The sequence below is a fragment of the Artemia franciscana genome, chromosome 10 (genome assembly GCF_032884065.1).
Source record: "Artemia franciscana chromosome 10, ASM3288406v1, whole genome shotgun sequence".
Lineage (NCBI taxonomy): Eukaryota > Metazoa > Arthropoda > Branchiopoda > Anostraca > Artemiidae > Artemia > Artemia franciscana.
Window position 1 is genome coordinate 9,697,691 of NC_088872.1, and position 23,798 is coordinate 9,721,488.

The 23,798-nt window shown below is 35.0% G+C and overlaps 1 protein-coding gene across 1 annotated transcript in view; it reads left to right on the forward strand.

Moving 5' to 3' along the window:
- LOC136031755 (platelet-activating factor acetylhydrolase-like) overlaps positions 1-12,030 on the forward strand; it is a 75,442-nt gene extending 63,412 nt beyond the window's left edge. The window contains exons 9-10 of the mRNA XM_065711483.1: positions 3,410-3,558; positions 10,894-12,030. Of these exons, the coding sequence (XP_065567555.1) occupies positions 3,410-3,558; positions 10,894-10,985 (241 nt within the window). The 3' untranslated portion in view covers positions 10,986-12,030. The remainder of the gene's footprint in view (positions 1-3,409; positions 3,559-10,893) is intronic.
- The last annotated feature ends 11,768 nt before the right edge of the window (positions 12,031-23,798 follow it).

The following is a 23,798-nucleotide window of genomic DNA, read 5'->3' on the forward strand; positions in this document are numbered from 1 at the left end:
AACGCTTTCTTTGGGTCAATCACGATGAGGCTGACACAGCATTTCAGTTCATCTAGATGCTATAAAATCTTATCAAGCACACTAACTAAGTAATAGCTTGTCGAACTTTTGGGAATATTACCAAATCGTTGAGGGTCAATTTTATGCAGAATAAAAGTTTTCAGCCACCCAGCGATGAAACTTTCATAGATCTTGCTAAAAATGGATGTCATCGTAATAGATCGCACAATAGAAAAAGTACAGAGGGCTCCTTTTTGGGCGAATATTCCTTATGGTCCTTAGGAAAGGCCATAAGGCTTCGATGCTTTATATTTTTTTTTACCCAGAGGCACTCCATATGGAAGAGATGGTCTTTTAAACTGCGGAGGGGGCTCATTTGATTGGAAATCGGAATTCGTAGTTCCCTTTTTAAGAGAGCGCTCCTTTTTAGGGATAGGGGTTATGAATTCATTTTTCAAATATCGCAACACTGGCCTTACATTGTAATTAAATAAAAAATAAAAAAAAACAAGTTTTTTCAACTGAAAGTAAGGAGCGACATTAAAACTTAAAACGAACAGAAATTACTTCGTATATGAAAGGGGCTGCACCCTCCTCAACGTCCTGCTCTTTACGCTAAAGTTTGACTCTTTCTCTCAACTCTTCTTTTTAAAACAGTAAAAAACTTTAGCGTAAAGAGCGGGGCGTTGATGAGGAAGCAGCCCCTTTCATATACGAAGTTATTTCTGTTCGTTTTAAGTTTTAATGTCGCTCCTTACTTTCAGTTGAAAAAAATTGTTTTTTTTATTTAATTTCTGAACGTTTTTGAATCGATGCATGTTTTGATTTTGGCTCTCCGCAGAGGAATAATTAAAACGAAATTTGCATATTTATTGTTTTTTTGGCTAAATGGTTTTCTAATAATTTTAATCGAATGATTTTGAGAAAAAAGGAGCGGGGGAGGAAGCATAGTTGCCCTAAATTTTTTTGGTTTATTAAAAAGGCAACTAGAACTTTTAATTTTTTACGAATCTTTTTATTAGTAAAAGATATACGTAACTTATAAATTAGCTTACGTAAAGAACTTTTTATTCTCATGTTTTTATTACATATATGAGAGGGTTCGCCCCCTCTTCAGTACCTCTCTCTTTACACTACATCTTAAATTTAGTCCCAATTTATTAAGAATGACCCCTGAATCGCAAAAGCCGTAGAATAAATAGTTGACATTTCTAAAAATACTTCGGTGTAAAGAGCGAGGTATTAGGAGAAGGTGAGCCCCTCATATGGGTAATAATTTCTGTTCATTTTAAGTTTTAATGCTGCTCCTTACTTCCAGCTGAAAAAAACTTTTTCATATTTATTTTTTCATTGTTTTTTTTTCAATAATGCCAGTAAATACTGCCCTCCCTTCATGGAAATTTTCTTCCCCCATGAAAAATTCCTCGATGGAAAGTTCCCCCAGCATATCCATCTCTTCTCAACCCCTCCCCCAACCAAAAAATCCTCCTGAAAACGCCTGTACACTTCCCAATAACCATTACTATATGTAAGCACTGGTCAAAGTTTGTAACTTGTAGCCCCTCCCACGGGGACTTTGGGGGAGTAAGTCATCCCCAAAGACATAGTTATAAGGTTTTTCGACTACACTGAATAAAATGGCTATCTCAGACTTTTGATCCGTTGACTTTGTGAAAATAATTAGCGTGGGAGGGGGCCTAGGTGCCCTCCAATTTTGTTGGTCACTTAAAAAGGGCACTAGAACTTTTCATTTCCGTTAGACTGAGCCCTCTCGCAACATTCTAGGACAACTGGGTCGATACGATCACCCCTGGGAAAAAAAAAAACCAAAAAAACAAACAAACAAATAAACACGCATCCGTGATCTGCCTTCTGGCAAAAAATACAAAATTCCACATTTTTGTAGATAAGACCTTGAAACTTCTACAGCAGGGTTTTCTGATACGCTGAATCTGATGGTGTAATTTTCGTTAAGATTCTATGACTTTTAGGGGGTGTTTCCCCCTATTTTCTAAAATAGTGCAAAATTTCTCAGGCTCGTAACTTTTGATGGGTAAGACTAAACTTGATTAAACTTATATATTTAAAATCAGCATTAAAATGTGATTCTTTTGATGTAGCTATTGGTATCCAAATTCCATTTTTTAGAGTTTTGGTTACTATTGAGCCGGGTCGATCCTTACTACAGTTCGTTACCACGAACTGTTTGATCTTGTTGGATATTAAAGTTAACGGAGCCATCCAAAATTCAGGAAAGGCCTTAATGAGGTCAACCTTAATGGAACGGAACCTTATGGTCTTAATGAGGTCATTTTCGAGTGGTGTAATACTGGTCCTCTTCAGTTTCATCAGTTTGAGGTGAACTTGGGATTCTGTGATGATTGGGAAATCCATAAAATCTAGAGATGGATGTGGAAAATCTTCTGAGTTTTACGGTGGAAGTGACTGAACAATCGCTGCCAGGTGAGTGTTTAGGAAATATGCAGTTTCTTTGTCTGGCTCACCGTTGCTACAATCCAGTTCAGTCTGCGTTTTACCTGTCATTTGCTTTATCTTTTTGTACCACTGTCCATGCTTAGAATCCAACCAATTAGATAGTTCGTATTGGCAGTATGCTGGAGGAACAATGTACCTGGAGGAACATTCCTCTGATTTTATTCTTCAGTTTAGTTACTTCTTTTTGTATTTTTTTTTGTGGAAATTGCCCTCATTTTCCTCCTCAGTGCTTTGATTTCTTTTGTAACGTTTTTCTTTTGGATGACATCATATTTAGACAGTTTGGTGGCAGGGCTTATTCCTAAACTTTGACTTGTATTCAGTTAAACAATCACGAGACAGTTAAAAATTAAACAATCAAATAATCACGAACAGTAAAACAATTGAACGATCAGGAGACAGACAGTTTGCAAACAGCTATACGAGACAGAAGCTAAAACTTGTGCCTGTGTGTACTCGAACAATCAATGCCTTCCGTACCCTATCTTACAACACTTTAAAATAGTGTATATTGTATAGCGCTACATAAAGTATGCTCTTGAACTACAATTGATTGTGCAAATAAGCCTCTCCCTCTCCCTTCTCTCTCTTACTTTCTCTCCCTTTCTTTCTCTCACTTTTCCTCCCTTTCTTTCCCTCTCTATCTCTTTTTTTCTGTCTCTCTCATTCTCTATCTCTCTCTTTCCGTCTCTTCTTCTTTCTCGTATGTATTCAATAATCATTGAATTATCGGTTAAAATCAACCATATAAGAAGAATTTTGGAAAAGGCATTTGTAAGCTTTATAGCATGGTGGCGAATTTTAGAAAGTTATTTAATTACTTTAACTTGGATAAGTTTTATTTTTATGTAAGGGTTTTTGACGTATTTGATCTTTTAAAATGTCGATGATAATTTTCTGTTTCTTCTTGTAGAGGAACTGTTCATTACAATCAGACGGACGTGCCCTTTGCCACTTCGCGCAGGATGAAACCACTGGGTGGCTCAGTGTCTGAGACTGGTGAACATGTATCGAGGCAGTTAAATATTGCTGTGCTACGTTTATTTCTACATAGGCAGTTGGGTAAATTAATTTTAGATCAAATTATCAAATTATTTAGATCAAAGTTTCGGTCATTTTTAGAGTTTCGGTTACTATTGAGTCGTGTCACTCCTTACTTATAGTTGGTTACCACGAACTCTTATGTTATTATAAGAATTTATTTCTGCTGATTTTAAAATGAATATGGCTCTTTACTTTTCTTTGAAAAACTTCTTTTTTGGATTTTTTTTTAATTGATCAATAACAATGATCAATAATATTATCAATAACAATAATTTAAGGTATTTATGGTGTGTATAACACATAAAAAAGGCTTTCTTGCATGCCTTTTAAAGGCCGGAGTGTTTTCTATAAGAATTTATTTCTGCTGATTTTAAAATGAATATGGCTCTTTACTTTTCTTTGAAAAACTTCCTTTTTGTATTTTTTTAATTGATCAATAACAATGACCAATAATATTATCAATAACAATAATTTAAGGTATTTATGGTGTGTATAACACATAAAAAAAGACTTTCTTGTATGCCTTTTAAAGTCCGGAGTGGTGATAGGACATTTTCTAGAGGAGCTTTATTATAAGAATTTATTTCTGCTGATTTTAAAATGAATATGGGTCTTTACTTTTCTTTGAAAAACTTGTTTTTTGGATTTTTTTTAATTGATCAATAACAATGACCAATAATATTATCAATAACAATAATTTAAGGTATTTGTGGTGTTTATAACACATAAAAAAGGCTTTCTTGTATGCCTTTTCAAGGCTGGAGTGTTATAAGAATTTATTTCTGCTGATTTAAAAATGAATATGGCTCTTTACTTTTCCTTGAAAAACTTTCTTTTTGTATTTTTTTAATTGATCAATAACAATGACCAATAATATTATCAATAACAATAATTTAAGGTATTTATGGTGTGTATAACACATATTATAAGAATTTATTTCTGCTGATTTTAAAATGAATATGGCTCTTTACTTTTCTTTGAAAAACTTTTTTTTTTTGCTTTCTTTTTAATTGATCAATAACAATGACCGATAATATTATCAATAACAATAATTTAAGGTATTTATGGTGTGTATAACACATAAAAAAGGCTTTCTTGTATGGCTTTTAAAGGCCGGAGTGTTTTCTATAAGAATTTATTTCTGCTGATTTTAAAATGAATATGGCTCTTTACTTTTCTTTGAAAAACTTCCTTTTTTTATTTTTTTTTAATTGATCAATAACAATGACCAATAATATTATCAATAACAATAATTTAAGGTATTTATGGTGTGTATAACACATAAAAAAGGCTTTCTTGTATGCCTTTTATAGGCCGGAGTGTTTTCTATAAGAATTTATTTCTGCTGATTTTAAAATGAATATGGCTCTTTACTTTTATTTGAAAAACTTTTTTTTTATTTTTTTTTAATTGATCAATAACAATGACCAATAATATTATCAATAACAATAATTTAAGGTATTTATGGTGTGTATAACACATAAAAAAAGACTTTCTTGTATGCCTTTTAAAGTCCGGAGTGGTGATATGACATTTTCTAGAGGAGCTTTATTATAAGAATTTATTTCTGCTGATTTTAAAATGAATATGGGTCTTTACTTTTCTTTGAAAAACTTATTTTTTGGATTTTTTTTTAATTGATCAATAGCAATGACCAATAATATTATCAATAACAATAATTTAAGGTATTTGTGGTGTTATAAAAAAGGCTTTCTTGTATGTCTTTTAAAGGCCGGAGTGTTTTCTATAAGAATTTATTTCTACTGATTTTAAAATGAATATGGCTGTTTACTTTTCTTTGAAAAACATCTTTTTTGAATTTTTTTAATTGATTAATAACAATGACCAATAATTTTATCAATAACAATAATTTAAGGTATTTATGGTGTGTATAACACATAAAAAAGGCTTTCTTGTATGCCTTTTAAAGTCCGGAGTGGCGATAGGCGATCAGTTCTAACAACTGAACTTTCGAATTCTCCTCCTTTTTCGGAGCGCCCACGCTTCAGAACCATACTTGACTACTGTTATCACTGTAGCTTACAATATTCTAATCTTGGGGTGCACACTCATCTTCCTCTTCTTCCATTTTTTTCAACTGTGAAAAACACCAATTCTAATAGAATTGATAGCGATCAATTCTAACGATTTGAAGTTTGCAGTCCCTGAAACAGAGCTTTGAAATAAGTTTTAACCTATTCAATCACCTAGGACCAAAGTCTATGAATTCCCAAAAAATCCTTGTATCATTCTGCAACTCGGTTTTACAACACTGGTTTGCTGGCAGAAAATACTCCTCTCGTGGTTAATGTTCAATTTAAAAGGGCTTATCAAGCGGGGTATGCCAAGAAAGCTAGTTTCTTTGAGTTTATCGCATTTTCCATCCATGATCCATGATGTCCAGGTACGGAATGATCGCTGCAAAAGTTTGTCCATGGTCGACGGTGCAAATCGACGGTGCAAAAGAGTGTCGACGGTAAAAATCGACTATGTTCATCTAAGAAACAGGTGCTGTTATTGATGATTGTGGTGTAGTAAATTTTAATTTTTCTAATGGAAGTAAAGCGCGAAGTTGAAATATAAAACGGACTGAAAGCGGAGTATTTGACTGAAAGCAAAAAAAAACGGCGTAAAAAAAACAGGATGTTTTCTTAAAAGCAGGGAATTCTTTAATTAGCCTGCAGGAAATAAAAAGTCTTTTACCGGCCATGATATTGATAATCTTTATTCTGCAATTTAAGTCGAATTTAAATCGAGTTAGTTTAAACTATTAACAAAATTAGTACAAAATTAATTTGGCTCTAAATTAATCCTAAAATTATTTTTTTTAAATTAATTTAATTTGAATTATTTTAAGTTCTGAAGTTTTAATTCTTTAAAAAAGACAAGTAAACTCGTTTTTACCGTTAGTTTTTCACAATTCTGTAAATATACGAAAAAATGACGAGTCGGTTTATTTATGCTAGTTTTGCAGATGAATGCTTCATAAATTGCGAAGCAATAATTTTTGTTCGTTTTAAGTTTCAACTCCCCTCTTAACTCCATAAAAAAAATAGTTTTTTGTTTGTCAAGAAGGGAACGGGGACTCAAAAGCTCTGGGGTAGGTTGTTGGAATATGAAAAACCTATTAGCTACCTTAGAACTTATATTCCATGGTATTTTGGCTCTTTTTGTTCAAAAATTGAGGTATTGTGGCTACTTTGCTGCGGTTCTATCTCTTTGTAGCTAAGAAAGATTGCTTGATATTGCGAATTCTTTTCAAATAAGCCCTTTCCCAATATTCTACAACCCCTGATTCGGTACAATTACCCATGGGAAAAAAGGAAAGGAAACGCATCAGTACTACTTATGCAACTAAGTTTCAATTCCAGTCTTTACCTCCATCAGAAATAACTGTTTTTTCTTTGTCAAGAGGGGGAGGAAGGGGGCTCAAAACCTGTAAGCTAGGTTGAAATAAACCTAGGCATTTTGAGGGTAGAAATTGTGTACTCAAATGAGGTCTCTCTATATTCTATGCCCGTACGAATATCCCTGGGAAAAGAAAAGTGTCCATAAAGTTAAACTTGATAACAGTTTTATTTCTTAATCACCTTTAAGCGCGAAATTTTTTCTCACTGTACACTATTTTCAAAACGCGTTTTCCAAATTTCGGTTAGTATGGGCGGTGGTTCACTCTTTACAAGTTTGCAGCTATTGATGCAATTATTAAATAAAACAATTGAACTTGGCAGTACCTTTTAAATCTTAATCAGCATTAACAAACGTAGGGTTTTGGATGCTTACTGACTTTAGAAACAGGCATTCTTAGCTGATTTAGGCAATATGCGTTGGCTTAGGATGATCATCTATAAATCCAAGGATAACATTTTTTCAAGAAGTGCACCCCCTGAAATATTTCTTATGGGAGAGGGAGGGGAGGGTGTCTTCAATATTTAAAGTTAATTTTAAGGCTATCCTTTTCATTTGTTTCTAGGATGTTCCTTTGAACATATATTTTTCATGGAAGATTTTGACCATTTTTTCATTGACTATTGGGATAACTTGAATGTTTTAATCTCTTAGACTTCACATTTAATGGGTCTTGAGGGGTGAGGTGATGGATAAAGTTAATACATTAACTAACATTTGTTTGCAGTTTTCTATAATCTATATTATTAAATTGTTTTTTTTCCGAGAACTACGTTTTTTTTTTTTTTACTAGGATTAATGATGGGATAGAATCAGAATTTTAAGATCTCAGGCTTGCTACAAATCCGTCATGTCCCACGAAATTCATGGTCATTACTTATGCTGTGAAAAGTTCCTTTGTGTCAAATACGATTGTATTAAAAAAGTGCTAAGGCCTTTCTCAAAAATTTGGAGGAAGATGCTCGCAATTTGCTGGTAAACGCTACTTTCTCCTAAGACATTTCTCCTAAAACAATTGTTTAAATAGATAGATAAATAATTAAATTAATTTTCAGTATAACAATACAACAATAACACTACAATCTTCAAGTCCCCACAAGGGCGCACACTTTTTGAAGTCTCTCTTTTATTTATATCATTGACAAACTAGAAGGTATAGAAATATAGGGCCTATTAGGAATTAAATAAAAAAAACTAATTTTTTTAGCTGAAAGTAAGGAGCGACATTAAAACTTAAAACGAACAGAAATTACTCCGTATATGAAATGAGTTGTCCCCTCCGCAATCCCTCGCTCTTTACGCTAAAGCTTTAAATTGTTTTAAAAAGTAGAATTGTGGCAGAGTCAAACTTTAGCGTAAAGAGCGAGGGATTGCGGAGGGGACAACTCATTTCATATACGGAGTAATTTCTGTTCGTTTTAAGTTTTAATGTCGCTCCTTACTTTCAGCTAAAAAAATTATTTTTTTTTATTTAATTTCTGAACGTTTTTGAATTAATGTATGTTTGGTTTTGGCTCTCCGCACATAAACTATTAAAATGAAATTTGTATATTAATTCTTTTTTTGGCTAAATGGCTTTCTCTTAGTTTTGATCAGACGATTTTGAGAAATAAGGGGTGGAGAAGGAGGCCTAGTTGCCCTCCAATTTTTCGGTTACTTAAAAAGGCAACTAGAACTTTTAATTTTTAACGAACGTTTTTATTAGTAAAAAATATACGTAACTTAAGAATTAACTTAAGTAACAAACTTTCATAACCTTATATTTTTATTATGTATACTAGGGGGTTTGTACCCTCGTTAATACCTCGCTCTTTACACTAAATCGTAAGTTTTGTCCCAATTCTTTAAGAATGACCCCTGAATCAGAAAGGCCTAGAATAAATTGTTGAAATTACTAAAAATACTTTAGCATAAAGAGCAAGGTATTTATCTCCTCCTAAATACCTCGCTATTTATGCTAAAGTATTTTTAGAACCCCTCATATGCGTAATAATCTCTGTTCGTTTTAAGTTTCAATGCTACTTCTTCCTTTCATTTGAAAAAACGTTTTCATGTTTATTTTTCATTGTTTTCTTATAGTAATGCTAGAGAATCCTGCGCCCTTGTCATTGAATTTTTCTTTAAATAAAATCCCCCTGAAAAACTTCTGTACACTTCCCAATAACCATTACTATATGCAAACAATGGTCAAAGTTTGTAAATTGCAGCCCCTCCCCCAGGGATTGTGGGGGAGTAAGTCATCCCCAAAGACATAGTTATTATGGTTTTCGACTATGCTGAACAAAATGGCTATCTCAAAATTTTGATCCGTTGACTTTGGGAAAAAAATGAGCGTGGGAGGGGGCCTAGATGCCCTCCAATTTTTTTGGTCACTTAAAAAGGGCACTAGAACTTTTCATTTCTGTTAGAATGAGCCCTCTTGCGACATTATAGGACCACTTGGTCGATACGATGACCCCTGGAAAAAAAAAAAAAAAAAAAAAAAAAAAAAAAAAAAAAAAAAAAAAAAAAAAAACACGCACCCGTGATTTGTCTTCTGGCAAAAAATACAAAATTCCACATTTTTGTAGATAGGAGCTTGAAACTTCTACAGTATAGTTCTCTGATACCCTGAATCTGATGGTGTCATTTTCGTTAAGATCCTACGACTTTTAGGGGGTGTTTCCCCCTATTTTCCTAAATAAGGCAAATTTTCTCAGGCTCGTAACTTTTGATGGGTAATACTAATCTTGATGAAACTTATATATTTAAAATCAGCATTAAAATTCGATTCTTTTGATGTAGCTATTGATATCAAAATTCAATTTTTTAGAGTTTTGGTTACTATTGAGCCGGGTCGCTCCTTACTACAGTTCGTTACCACGAACTGTTTGATAGCAGTTTGAAAATTCCAACTTTATACCGGTATTTCTAAATACCTTTTTGCGTAACCAAATCTACCGTTTTCGTTACCCCTTGAAAACGAGTTAAACAACGGAGTTTGAATTCTGAACAAAGTAAAATATACAGAAAATAATATAATGTAATTTATCGCGTCTCAGGGGATACATGTCCAGTTAAAAGTTAAGACACAAAGACAGAAAAACACCTTTGGAGCTAGATGGCGTAAGTGTTATCTTGGGGAAGAGATGCGAGAAGTTAGAAGTGATCCCTAAATAATGCTGTCGATAAGAGAGCTGTATCCTAGAAAGAACGTTTAAAAATATTCAAAACGTAAAAAATTGATGTTATTTTTTCTTGCAAATGGTGACTTTTCAGAACTTTTATCTTCTGAGAGGGGGAGGGGGAGGTCAGATACGGGAAACCAGAACGAATTCCTAATTTCTGCTGTGGGTAACGGGGCTGAGTCCCACAAAGAAAGCTTAGTAGGTTTTAAAAGTAAAGTTTTATTTATTATGTCAGAAACGGTGACTTTTCAGAACTTTTATGTTCGTGCAAAGGGAGGGGGGAGAAGTCGGATTTGAGAGACCAGAACGTCCCTAAATTTTTCTGTGGCTAAGGGGGGCTGAATTCCGTGAAGAAAGCTTGGAAGGATTCGCGACATGTAAAAATAAAAGTTTGATTCTTTTTTATTACAGAAAAATGGTGACTTTCGAGAACTTCTATGTTCTGGGGCGGAAATAGGTCATAAGGGACGATTTAAAATGAATTATAGGATAGGAGGGAGTAAAAAGGGAAACTTCGAATTGACTGAGGTAGAAGAGGAGCATATACCGCTGTCTTGACCTCAGAAGGCTGAGTGCTTTAGTGAATTTTTAGTTGTAGTAGTAATTTATGCTTTGGGGGGAGGGCTTTTTTTTATACTCTTTATCATAAAACCACAATTTCTAATGGTCCCTATTTGTAATTGCAACTGTGTTTAGAATAATCCATCCCTACTTGCAACTGATAAAGTGATGAAGTTTGGGTGCTAAGATCAAAGACTATAGTAATTATATTTTGCAGGACTCAAGGAGCCAAGGGACTGCCATGATATTGTTCGTGAGTATGAAACTTTGGTGGAGAAAATACAATGGTTCGATGATAGAATAGTGTAGTCGCTGCTGCTAATGTTAAGCCAGATTCTGACGGAGGGCTAAGTATCGCTTCGGCATTCGAATTTCTCGTCCACCCAGTGAAACTGCCTTCCTTTGAGAGAGTATTGTCTTCGATTCTGTCTCAATGAAAAAAAAAAAAAAAAAAAAAAAAATGTTTTTCCAGAAATTTTCCGTTTAAACTAAATAAAAGCTTCCTATTCGTATAATTCACAATTGAATCTTTAATGCAAATAGAATTTACTTTGGTACATGTATTGTTTTTTGCACATCCTATAAAAAAATGGATGGGCGATTATTCGGCTGGGCGAATATTCGGTTCGCTTCTGCTTCGAATCAAAATTGAAAATGCATTAAAATAAATAAAACCTTTTTGTTTACGGATTCACAAAAGCATACAATTGTTACTATTATTTTGGATATGTTTCCCGATATGTATCCAGATATCTATCTAGATACACATCTAGGTAAATATCTAGTTTTTAAATTTGTATCAAAAATACTTAAAAAAAAAATACCTTATTTAGATAGGGGAATTTCACAGGAAGACTTCAAATGATTTTTAGTTCAATCTTAAGTATTTATCAGACATCACATGACTGCGTCGCAAGCTTGTTTTCACTTTACAAAATTTCACGCTCTCCGTCAAAATTCAGCTTACTCTCAAGTTTGATATATGGGGACAGGCCTTTTCGTAAGTTCCAATATCTAATTTGAAGTTGGTGATAACCTTCAAGAAGAAGCAAATGTGTGATTTTTTTAGAATTTGACATGAAAAGACGAAGATTATATTTTTTTAAATATCGAAATTTCAAAAAAAAAAAAAAAAATACAAAAACATGATCCTAAGGAAAATAATTTTTTTTTGGAATGATTATTTTTATTTACTAACGTTGTTATTTTCTTCTCGAAGGCACCTTCTACATTAAGAACTTATGGATAATGCCATTATGCTTTAATTTTTTTCTATTTTGTGAGTCTTGTTTTGCGCGTTTTATAGAATCTTATTTTATGGCCAGTTTGACAATAAAAGATTAAAACATTATAATTGTTTTATTTTATTTAATCTGTTTATGCAATTTGATATTCTAGGTTGACCCTTGACCCACAAATTTCGACTTTTAGGTTTTTGGCTCCTGTTGGCGCCAAAGTTTAGCTCCAAAATTTGGCTCCTACTGGTGCAAAAAAAACCGGAACGTTCTCAAATGAGGCAGGAGCCAAAGGGAAATTAGAACAATATGCGACAGAGTAAAGAGCGAGTCTCTGCATAAAGTAGGGCTTAAGAGAAGTAAATAGAAGTAATACCACTGTGGTCCTGAGACTACAGTGGCAGAGGAAAAGAAAAGACTGGATAATGAGAAAAACGAACCAATTCACAGTTTGAGAAAAAAGAAAAAAATTGCAAATATTTTGGCCGAGGCCTATGCTCAGCCTTACTCTGTGCAAAATGAATTAGAGAGAAGTGTGCGAAGCCGTCTGAACCTCAGGAGAATTTATTGCGTGATGAGTTGCTAATAGTAGCAGTGGTTGTACATTCCTTACTTTTACAAGATTTATCTAAGTTTTATTTTATTTATTATTTTTATAATTAAGTTTCGAATTTTAATCAAGTAATTAAATGTTAATTTCAATTTAGTTTTAATAATTAAATATTATTTCAGTTTAATTAAAGTTAACTAAGTTCTATGAAATTTAAATTTAAATTCTACAAAATGAAATGGACCTCTGAAGGGCTGGATCTCCATTTTCGTAATATATTTTATGAACTTATATCTCTAGTTCTATCTAGGTAATCTATCTAGTGTGATATTAAATTAAAAAAAAACAAGTTTTTTAACTGCAAGTAAGGAACAACGCTAAAACTTAAAATGAACAGAAATTATTCCGTATATGAAAGGGGTTGTCCCCTCCTCAACGCCTCACTCTTTACGCTAAAGTTGACTCTTTCTCACAACTCTACTTTTTAGAACAATAAAAAACTTTAGCGTAAAGAGCGAGGCGTTGAGGAGGGGACAAACCCTTACATATACGGAATAATTTCTCTTCGTTTTAAGTTTCAATGTCGCTCCTTACTTGCAGTTAAAAAACCCGTTTTTTTTAATTTCTGAACGTTTTTAATTAATGCATGTTGTGATTTAGGCTCACCGCACATTAATAATTAAAACGAAATTTGCATATGAATTTTTTTTGGCTAAATGGCTTTCTCAGTAATAAATTATCGGTAATTAGTAATAAATATACGTAACTTATGAATTAGCTTACGCAACGAAATTCCATATGTGTATATTTTTATTACGTATATGACGGGGTTCTACCCCTCGTCAATACCTCGTTCTTTACATTAAAGCTTCAATTTGGTCCCAATTCTATAAGAATGATCCCTGAATCACAAAGGCCGTAGAATAAATAGTTGAAATTACTAAAAATACTTTAGCGTAAAGAATGAGGTATTGTGGAGGAGACGAACCCCCTTATATACGTAATATTTTATGTCAGTTTTAAGTTTTAATACAACTCATTACTTCCACCTGAAAAAACTTCTTTTTAGTTATTTTCTCATTTTTTTTTAAGTAGTGCTTGAAAATCCTGTGGCCGCTTCATGGAAATTTTCTTCCCTCGTGATAAATTCCTCCATGGAAAGATCCTCCCACGTAACCCCCTCCCCCGACCCCCTTTAACGTGAAAAGGTCCCCCTGAAAACGTCTATACACGTCCCAATAACCATTACTATATGTAATCAATGTTAAAAGTTTGTAACTTGCAAGCCCATCCCCCGGGGACTGTGGGGGATTAAGTCGTCCTGAAAGACATAATTATTAGGTTTTTCGACTATGCTGAACAAAATGGATATCTCAAAATTTCGATTCAGTGACTTTGGGAAAAAATGAGCGTGGGAGGGGGCCTAGGTACCCTAAAATTTTTTTGGTCTCTTAAAAAGGGCACTTAAACTTTTAATTTCCATTAGAATGAGCCCTCTCGCGACATTCTAGGATTTCCGTTAGAATGAGCCCTTTTGCGACATTCTAGGACCAATGGGTCGATACGATCACCCCTGGGAAAAAAACAAATATTCCACATTTCTGTAGATAGGAGCTTGAAACTTCTACAATAGGGTTCTCTGATACGCTGAATATGATGGTGTGATTTCAAAATTCTTTAACGTTAAGATTCTTTTACATTTAGGGGGTGTTTCCCCCTATTTTCTAAAATAAGGCAAATATTCTCAGGCTCGTAACTTTTGATGGGTATAACTAAACTTGATGAAGCTTATATCTTTAGAATCACCGTAAAAATGTGATTCTTTTGATGTAGCTATTGGTATCAAAACTCTATTTTTTTGAGTTTCGGTTACTATTGATCCGGGTCGCTCGTTACTACAGTTTGTTACCACGAACTGTTTGACTTAAATCTTACAGCGTTGATCTGACCCCAGCTCGTGCTTAGCAGTTGAAGGTCCTCCAAAGCTCAAACGCTAGAATTTTTGATGTTTTCGTCCTAATGGACATTAGACTTAGCCTAGATAACGCTAGGGTTCATCACTTAGGGCTTGATTGGATTTTAATTGTATAAAATCTAATTTTTATAGATTTCGATAGGCTTCGAAAGGCTTCTATGACTGATTTCATTCATTGTGTTGCGAGAGCAACACTTTGGTTTTGTCCCGGTTTTTTTTTTTTTTTTTTTTCCTATGCCGCCGATCTCAGCTTATTCCTGGAAACTGGTAAGGGTCTAACCTGTGCGGTTTTTACGGAAAGTGTGGACCTCAGGCCGGATTGATGAATATGACATTACATTTTGGAAAGCTCCGTAGAACTCTTGCCTGGGGCAAAAAAGGATGGTTTTTGCTTGTCCTCGAGCCAGAGCCTATGGTGTGCGAAGTGAAGTGGAGTTATATAGCCTATGTCAGAGAGGAGTATCTGAAGTTGTGCAGCCAAGCTTTCGTTTCATCAAACCATGTTTCTGCTTTCGAGTGGAAAGCTCCGTTCTAGCAGGCAAGCAGGCAGGCACCAGTTTCAAATTGAAGATGGACTAAAATCTATAAGTGTTAAATATATGCGGTAGTTCCCCGGCCCCACAGCCAATATATCTTCTTTGAGTGATAAATAGAAAAATTTACAGAAACAAAAAAGTGCGATTTTCCCACGGGTCCGAAAGTGCTGCCATCTATTGTTTCTAGCCATTTCTGTTCGTGATTTCAGCTGACTTTACCATTCTTTTTTTTTCTACTTGGGATTGCAATAGAGAAATGGTATCAGATATACCTCTTAAACTTTAAAAGTTCTCTCATTGCTAAAGAAATTAGAGCTTATCCTTTGCTCCTTTCTAAGTGGTGGTGTTAGAAAGTTGGCCTCCGGCAAAAAAGTCAACTTTTGAACTAAGACAGATAGAATTTTTTTTTCAATGACAATCGATAGACCTTGATGAGCTGATCAAAGTATATGTCATCCATTTTTTGTTACAAAAATTCCTTCATGACATACACCAGTTTGAAAGTTTCAAGGGGTTGACAACTTCAGTGGTAAGGTACACACTTGAACCAAAAATAGGCCGATACCAATTGTGAGATATGTAGGGGACTTCCAAGCAACAGTCGATTATTAGCTTATAATCATCTTTGGCAATGAGGGGTTTGCAACTTTTGCTGATTGGTGTACCTATTATCTGTTCCTGGTGTAATTGATGGTAAGAACAACTTGGTTCCTGATTGTAAGACATGTAGGGGAGTTGTAAGTAATAATCGGCTGTTAGGCTACAATGACTTCAGCGACAAGGGGTTTGCAACTTTTGCTAGTTGGTGTACCCATTATTTGTTTCCGGTGAACTTGGATGTATATCACGGGAGAGGGACTTGTAAGTAAGAATCGGTTGCTAGAGGAGGTTCATCAGAGGCTAAAAATTTGTGCAAATTGGTGCACATCTATGGTATTTGATCCTGAAAAGTCACGAATAGCTTTATAATACCAACTAGATTATATAAGATAATGTTCCAAGTTTCCATCGGTCACGATGTCTACGATTGAAAAGGATAAAGTTCAACTGGCTGCAAACTCAATTTAGTCCCTTCTTCCGATATTCTTTTGCTGTTGTTTTTTCAACGCTGAAGAACTTGATCATGTGATTACTGATTGTGTTCTGCTTTGAATATGCCGTTTTGAATGCTTTGATAGTTTTGACAACTTCAGAATTTAACCGATAGCGAAGAAACAAAACCAAAGTGTTGCTCTCGCAACACTTTTATCGGCGAAGCCGGACAAAGGTTGCCGCAACACTTCACGTTGCCCAGGCAACGTAGGTCTAGTATCAGATTGCCAGAAGTTTAAAGATTTCAAGTATGAACTACCATTCAACCCAAAGAGTAGGATATCTCCCCTTCACTCCCATCCAATAGCAAAGGTATAAATCGAAACTCCAACCACTTTTTCGGAAATAACGCGAGTTTTGTCAGCTTGCCAAATAAAAACAAGAGCTAAGAGCTCATGTGGCACTTGTGACGAGGTCGGATGAGTCAAGAGCTAAGAGCTCATATGGTATGAGCTCTAGCAAAATTCTAAGAATCAATAGATTGATTTAAAAGGAAAATCAGAGGCTTAATGCCTCTCCGAACTTTTTCAAGATGTCTTTGTAGTAAATTACTGTCCTCCCCTAAAATAAAATTTGAAGGGGGCGCTAGCATCATCAATCCGTAAATATAGGCTACATTCGTAAATATACTCTACATTCGGCTTAAACACTAGAATTACAGATTTTTTTCGTCCTTATGGACATTAGACTTTGCCTAGTTAATGCAAGGGTTCATTATTTAGACCTTGATTGGATTCTAATTTTATAAAGTCTTATTTTTTAGATTTGTCCAAACTTTTTCAAGATGTTTTGTGGTAACCTTCAGTCCTCCCCTAAAATTTATTGGGGGCGCCAGCATCCTTGATCCATAAATATAGGCTACATTCGAGGCTCAATAAAAATTAACTAAAAACAACGAAAAAGTGATTTTTTTTCCTCCCATGTAACCCTCTCCCCTCAACTCCAACCAAAAATCCCCCCTGAAAAGGTCTGTAGACTTCCCAATAACCATAATTGTGTTTAAATACTGGTCAAAGTTTGTAACTTGCAGCCCCTCCCCTGGTGACTGTGGGGGAGTAAGTTGGTTCAAAGACACAGTTATTATGTTTTTCGACTATGCTGAACAAAATGGTTATCTCAAAATTTTGATCTGTTGACTTTGGGAAAAAATGAGCGTGGGAGGGGGCCTAGATGCCCTCCAATTTTTTGGTCACTTAAAAAGGGCACTAGAACTTTTCATTTCCGTTAGAATGAGCCCTCTTGCGACGTCCTAGAACCACTTGGTTGATACGATGACCCCTGCGATAAAAAACAAACAAATAAACACGCACCCGTGATCGGTCTTCTGGCAAAAAAAAGTAAGTTCCACGTTTTAGTAGATAGGAGCTTGAAACTTCTACAGTAGGGTTTTCTGATATGCTGAATTCGATTGTGTGATTATCGTTATCCTATCACTTTTAGGGGTGTTTCCCACTATTTTCTAAAACAAGGCAAATTTTCTCAGGCTCGTAACTTTTGAAGGGTAAAACTAAATTTGATAAAAACTATATATTTAAAATCAGCATAAAAATCTGATTCTTTTCATGTATCTATTAGCATCAAAATTCCGTTTTTTAGAGTATCGTTACTATTGAGCCGGGTTGCTCCTTACTACAGTTCTTTATCACGAACTGTTTGATACGCGGCAAAACGAAAAGGAAATCAAGTAATTAGAAATAAATACAAGCTGAAAATCCATTTGCATGAAACTTATACATTTAAAACCAGCATAAAAATCTGATTTTTTTTATGTATCTTTTATTATTAAATTCTGTTTTTTAGAGTTTCGTTTACTATTGAGCCGGGTCGCTGCTAACTACAGTTTGGTACCACGAACTGTTTGACATTCGATTCTATACTGTTCTGTCTCATGGCCTGAGAGTAGACTGAAACTTATAAATAATTATTTTTGGGGTGGCAGGGGGATGAAGGGACCTCATATTTATAGACTAGGTGGAGAGGGGCAAAATTTTTTTCTCTGGTCCTAAAAAACATGTATATGATACGTTTGTCTGGTTTTCCTGGCTTGAAACTCGGTGTTTCAGCGCCCAATACGTTGTTGAAAGTTCAATTGGTTAATAAACAATGAAATAAATAAACTCAAACACTTTTCTATGACTAATTCATGTTGAGATCCATAAGCATAAATGTCCTTCACTAACATGCAGTGAAACTCTCACCTCAATCTTTGACACAACCACGTTCCCCCATAAAAATAAAATCAAATTACCTTAACATTAAATTTCCTCCCTTTTGTCCCTGGACGTAAAACCTAAATAACGACGAAGACCACACTGCCTTTCCATCACAAACACCAAAAACAAGAATAACAATAGGGAATTTCTCAAGACAGTGGGAAACAAACTAGAATGAATATTTCGGCCCTATGTCCAAGGGTCGTCCTCAGCAATACAAAAAAAAACTTACAAGAGGATAAAATCAAACAGTTCGTGGTAGCGAACTGTAGTAAGGAGCAACCCGGCTCAATAATAAACGAAACTCTAAAAAACGGAATTTTGATGCTAAAAGATACATCAAAAGAATTGAATTTTCATGCTGAATCTTAATGAAAATCACACCATCATATTCAACGTATCAGAGAACCCCACAGCAAAAATTTCAAGCTCCTATCTACAAAAATGTTGAATTTCGTATTTTTTGCCAGAAGACAGATCACGGGTGCGTGTTTATTTGTTGTTTTTTTTTGTTTGTTTTTTCAGGGGTCATCATATCGACCAAGTGGTCCTAGAATGTCGCAAGAGGGTGCATTCTAACGGAAATGAAAAGTGCTAGTGCCCTTTTAAGCGACCAAAAAATTGCAGGGTACCTAGGCCCCCTCCCACGCTAATTTTTTCCCCAAAGTCAACGGATCAAAATTTTGAGATAGCCATTTTGTTCCGCATAGTCGAAAATCACAATAAATATTTCTTTGGGCATGAATTACCCCCCCCCCCTACAGTCCCTGTGGGAGGGGCTGCAAACAAGTTACAAACAAGTTACAAAACCTCGGAGGAATATATCATGAGGGAAGAGAAATTCAATGAAAAGGGCGCTGGATTTTCTAGCATTACTATAAAAAAAAAACAATGAAAAAATAAACATGAAAAAGTTTTTTTCAATTGAAAGTAAGGAGTAGCATTAAAACTTAAAACGAACAGAGATTATTACGCATATGAGGGGTTCTAAAAATACTTTAGCATAAAGAGCGAGATATTTAGGAGGAGATAAATACCTCGCTCTTTATGCTGAAGTATTTTTAGTAATTTCAACTATTTATTCTATGGACTTTCTGATTCAGGGATCGTTCTTAAAGAATTGGGACAAAACTTAAGATTTAGTGTAAAGAGTGAGGTATTAACGAGGGGACAAACCCCCTCATATACATAATAAAAATATAAGAATATAAAAGTTTGTTACGTAAGCTAATTCTTAAGTTACGTATTTTTTTACTAATAAAAACCTTCGTTAAAAATTAAAAGTTCTAGTTGCCTTTTTAAGTAACCGAAAAATTGGAGGGCAACTAGGTCTCCTTCCCCATCCCTTATTTCTCAAAAGCCATTTAGCAAAAAAAAAATAATATGCGAATTTCATTTTAATAATGTATGTGCGGAGAGCCAAAATCAAACATGCATTAATTCAAAAACGTTCAGAAATTAAATAAAAAAATTAAACTGAAAGTAAAGAGTGACATTAAAACTTAAAACGAACAGAAATTACTCCGTATATGAAATGGGTTGTCCCCTCCGCAATACCTCGCTCTTTACGCTAAAGTTTGACTCTTTGCCACAATTCTACTTTTTAAAACAATTAAAAACTTTAGCGTAAAGAGCTAGGGATTGCGGAGGGGACAACCCATTTCATATACGGAGTAATTTCTGTTCGTTTTAAGTTTTAATGTTGCTCCTTACTTTCAGTCATAAAAAAAACTAGTTTTTTTATATTTAATTTCACTAAAACTAAAATGAACAGTTTTTCAAATCAGCCCCAGCATCCATACCTCAGCGAAGTTCAACCAGGACTGATAAATAAACTGTGATGAAACGAGGCAATTCATTGAAATGAAAGAAAATGATTTAAAAACACGTTTTTAATACCAGCCTAGCTTTTTTCGCTGCTGATCTCATAGGTCTATTTGTGACAGGATCTGTGTTAATATCTTTTGGTTTTTTATAATATTTCGTAAGGTCATGTTTAATTAAATTTTCTCGTTTCATCACAATTTATTTATCAGTCCTGGTTGAACTTCGCTGAGGTAAGGATGCTGGAACTGTTTCGAAAAACTGTTCATTTTAGTTTTATTGATTTTATCCTCTGGTAAGTTGTTTTTTATTATATATCTGTATTGCTTAGGACGGCCCTAGGCCAAAGGGCCGGAATTTTCATTCTAATTTGTTTCCCACTGTCTTGAGAAATTCCCTATCGTTCTTCTTGTTTTTGGTGTTTGGGACGTAAAACCAACTCACCTAATTAAAGGAAAAAAACCATTAATAGTAAAGGTAAAAAAAAAAACTTAATCTAATTTAAAGTATCCTTAATTTTCCTTTGTTTAACTAAATATTTGTTTGAATTGTTTTGAAAGACCCAAGGTACTCCTACATCTCAGCTAATACGGCAACACATTTTAACAAATGACGCATCCGTGAAAAAATCAGAACGCAGGTTGTAGTTTGTCTCAATGTGAGTGTCCAAGGCCCTTTTCGACCATGTTGTCCAGATTTCAACCGCAAAATACCTTGGCAAGGAGATACATTAACTGAACACGGTAAACTTGGTAACTTGAACACGTTACACGTTACCGGTAAACACGGTAACTTGAAAACCAACTGATAGATCAGTTGGCAAACCAACTGATAGATCGTGGTCCATCAAATAATTTTCAGGTCGAGCTTGTGGATCCAGTCAAGTCTTTTCATGCATGATTTAAAAATTTACTGCAAAATTATAAAAAACAAGTTTTTAAGTTTTAAATTAAACTTTTAAAAGTTGTTAAGTTTAAAAATTCTGCAGGTGACATTTCAGAGTTCTATTATGAAAAAGACGGGATTTTTTTAAGGGAGTACGTGCCTCAGTTTCTTTATAATGCCAGGATTGCGAGAGGGTTCCAGTTCCAAGGCCTGGATGTAACGTAGAAAGGAGATTTTTCCGTCCAGGTGTATGCTTAGATACCTCGCAAATTATGTTTCTGGTCTTCAGATCTTCCTTCTGGAAGTGGCAAGTCCTGGGTGGTGACACCAAGATCGTTTTAAAGGGACACATAGCCGCTACTCTTTTCTTCCTTAAGGGTTTAACGTCACGAAGAAGTTTGACGGTGATTCTCTCAAGACGCAGGTGTTACTAATTTTCCTCAAGATGCAGGTGTTTGCTGCTTAATAGGGAGTGTTTTCTTCGAGATACAGGTTTTGTAATGTAATAGATAATGTTTTCTTCTAGACTTCTTTGATTGTTATGTTAATTTTTTACCAGTGAGGGTCAGGGAAAAACCTTGAAGGCCCGCTAGTTGGGAACGTTCAAGACACCAGGCTCTAGCAATCAATCCCAACTGGGGGCCCAAGCAAGCAACTTCACTGGGGACACTAGCAAGAATTTCCAATGGGGCACTAGCAAGTAATTCCAACGGGGGGGGGGGGGGGGCTAGGGAGTAATTCCACTGGGGGCACTAGCGAACAATTCCAACGGAGCCCCTAGCAGTCAATTCCATCGGGTCCTAGCAATCAGTTCCAAAGGGGCCCTACTATCCAATTTCACCGGGGCCCCAGCATTCAATTTCATGTTTTTTTCGTGATTTCACTTTCTTCAAGATTTTTTTTTCCTTTGTCGAGACATTTTCTAAAAGATTTTTTCCTCAGTGAACCTGTCTACTCCAAAAAAAAAAATCTGCTTTAAGAATCGGAATAGGTTTCCCCCAATGACACTGTGCACTAAACAGCTGGACCAAGAAAGCCTTCCTAATATTACGATTCGGGGAACATTTTCTAATGGAAATGTTGTGGAAAATCTATGGATTGCGTCTTTCCTAACCGTCGTCTCCGAGCCGTGTAAATAGGGGTGGATCCAGGATTTTCTTTAGCGGGGGGCGCATTATAGGTTGCTCCGATAAACTTGTGAACAAAGAAATGCCAGTAATTTAAAGGGAACCTCAACAAGTATACGTCGTAGGTAGATAGTGGAAATACTACTACTAACAACGCCTGAGGCTAACATTGCTACACAATCTCATCCTCCATCCCAATCTATTCAAAGCCTCCCTCTTTACGCCCTCTTAGGAACTTCCCATCTCCTTTTAATCTTTCTTTGTGATATTCTCCTACCCAACAGCGGACGACCTGGTTTCTTTTTAGTCCTAGACCGTTGGCCAAAAAGGACAATCTTCGGCAATCTGTCATCCTTCATCCGCAGAACGTGCCCTAGCCATCTCAACCTTTCTCTCATTATAGCCATAGAAAGCCGGTATTGAACCACTCTTTTATTGCAGTTTACTGTTTGAAATACGGTCAGTGAGCCGGGTACCCAGAACAATCCGTAGGTAATTTCTCCGGAAAACATATAGCATATTTTTAAACGGTTTTCTGTAGTGGAAATAGTCGCAAATTTAATTTAAAATCCGGTGAGGGTTAAAGTCCTAATAAATCTGTTGAAATTAAAATGATGTGAAAATATTGACGCAAAAAATAGTAAATTATAACTACCACCCTACCATAGGTAAATAAAAAGCTGCTCACTCTCGATATTGAATTTTTCCTGCATAACTAGCCTTTGCACTTCTGACCACTATAGCGAGTGAGCTGAGGTTTGTATTGTGAAAAAAAATGTGGTCTTAAACCGTCTCTTAGAGTCACACATTCTTTATGACTATTCGTATAGGTCAAACCAATTAGCATGCTGCTTAACAATATGATATTGTTTAGTAATTATTATGGTAAAAAAGAGTATGAAATTGGGATTAAGATACAACTCGTATCTTTCAATGGAAGCATCTCATTTAATATTTTCAGCAATAAAGATTCACTGCTTGGTCCAAGAAATATGAGAATTCGCGACATATTGGCTCAATCTTAGCTCTAAGGTTTGAAGAACAGGTGTGGAATCTAAATTTTGAGGGAGGAACACATTTAGTGGATAATGCGTCATTGGCGCATTGGAAAATCTGTCGGTCATGCCAGAAATAATGAAATCTAGTACTGGAATATAAATAGCTCTTTTCCAGTAAAGGTGGGCATTGTCTGGGTCGCTTTGTGAGACACTAGGGTAATTTGATCGATAAGTTTGTTTTTTTGCCGTTCTTAAAATAGAAAGAGACACACCCATAGCTTCCGTAACTTTCTCTTTAACTCTCTTCGGTAACTTCAAATATAATCTGGATAACCTCATCATTCTCCATGTTTTTATACAAAAACTGTGGTTGAAAATAAATGTAATATTTTAGTCTGAAGTAATCTGCTTAGTACAAGAGTTGTGTCAGTTATTTGGCTCAAACATTAAACAGTAATAATAAATTCACATGTTAAAATTGCGTACAGTAAGCAATTTGCTTTTGTCAATGAATAATTCGGCTGTGATAATTCGAAGTGTGACATACACCATTTACATAACTTTTCAGGAGAGCCAAAAGCAGAAAAAAGTTTGTCGGTTGTGGTCGTTCTGAAGAATGGGACTAATGGAGATAAAGAGAACATACTCTTTTCATCAGAATAAATTAAGTTTAGATATTCCGAGATA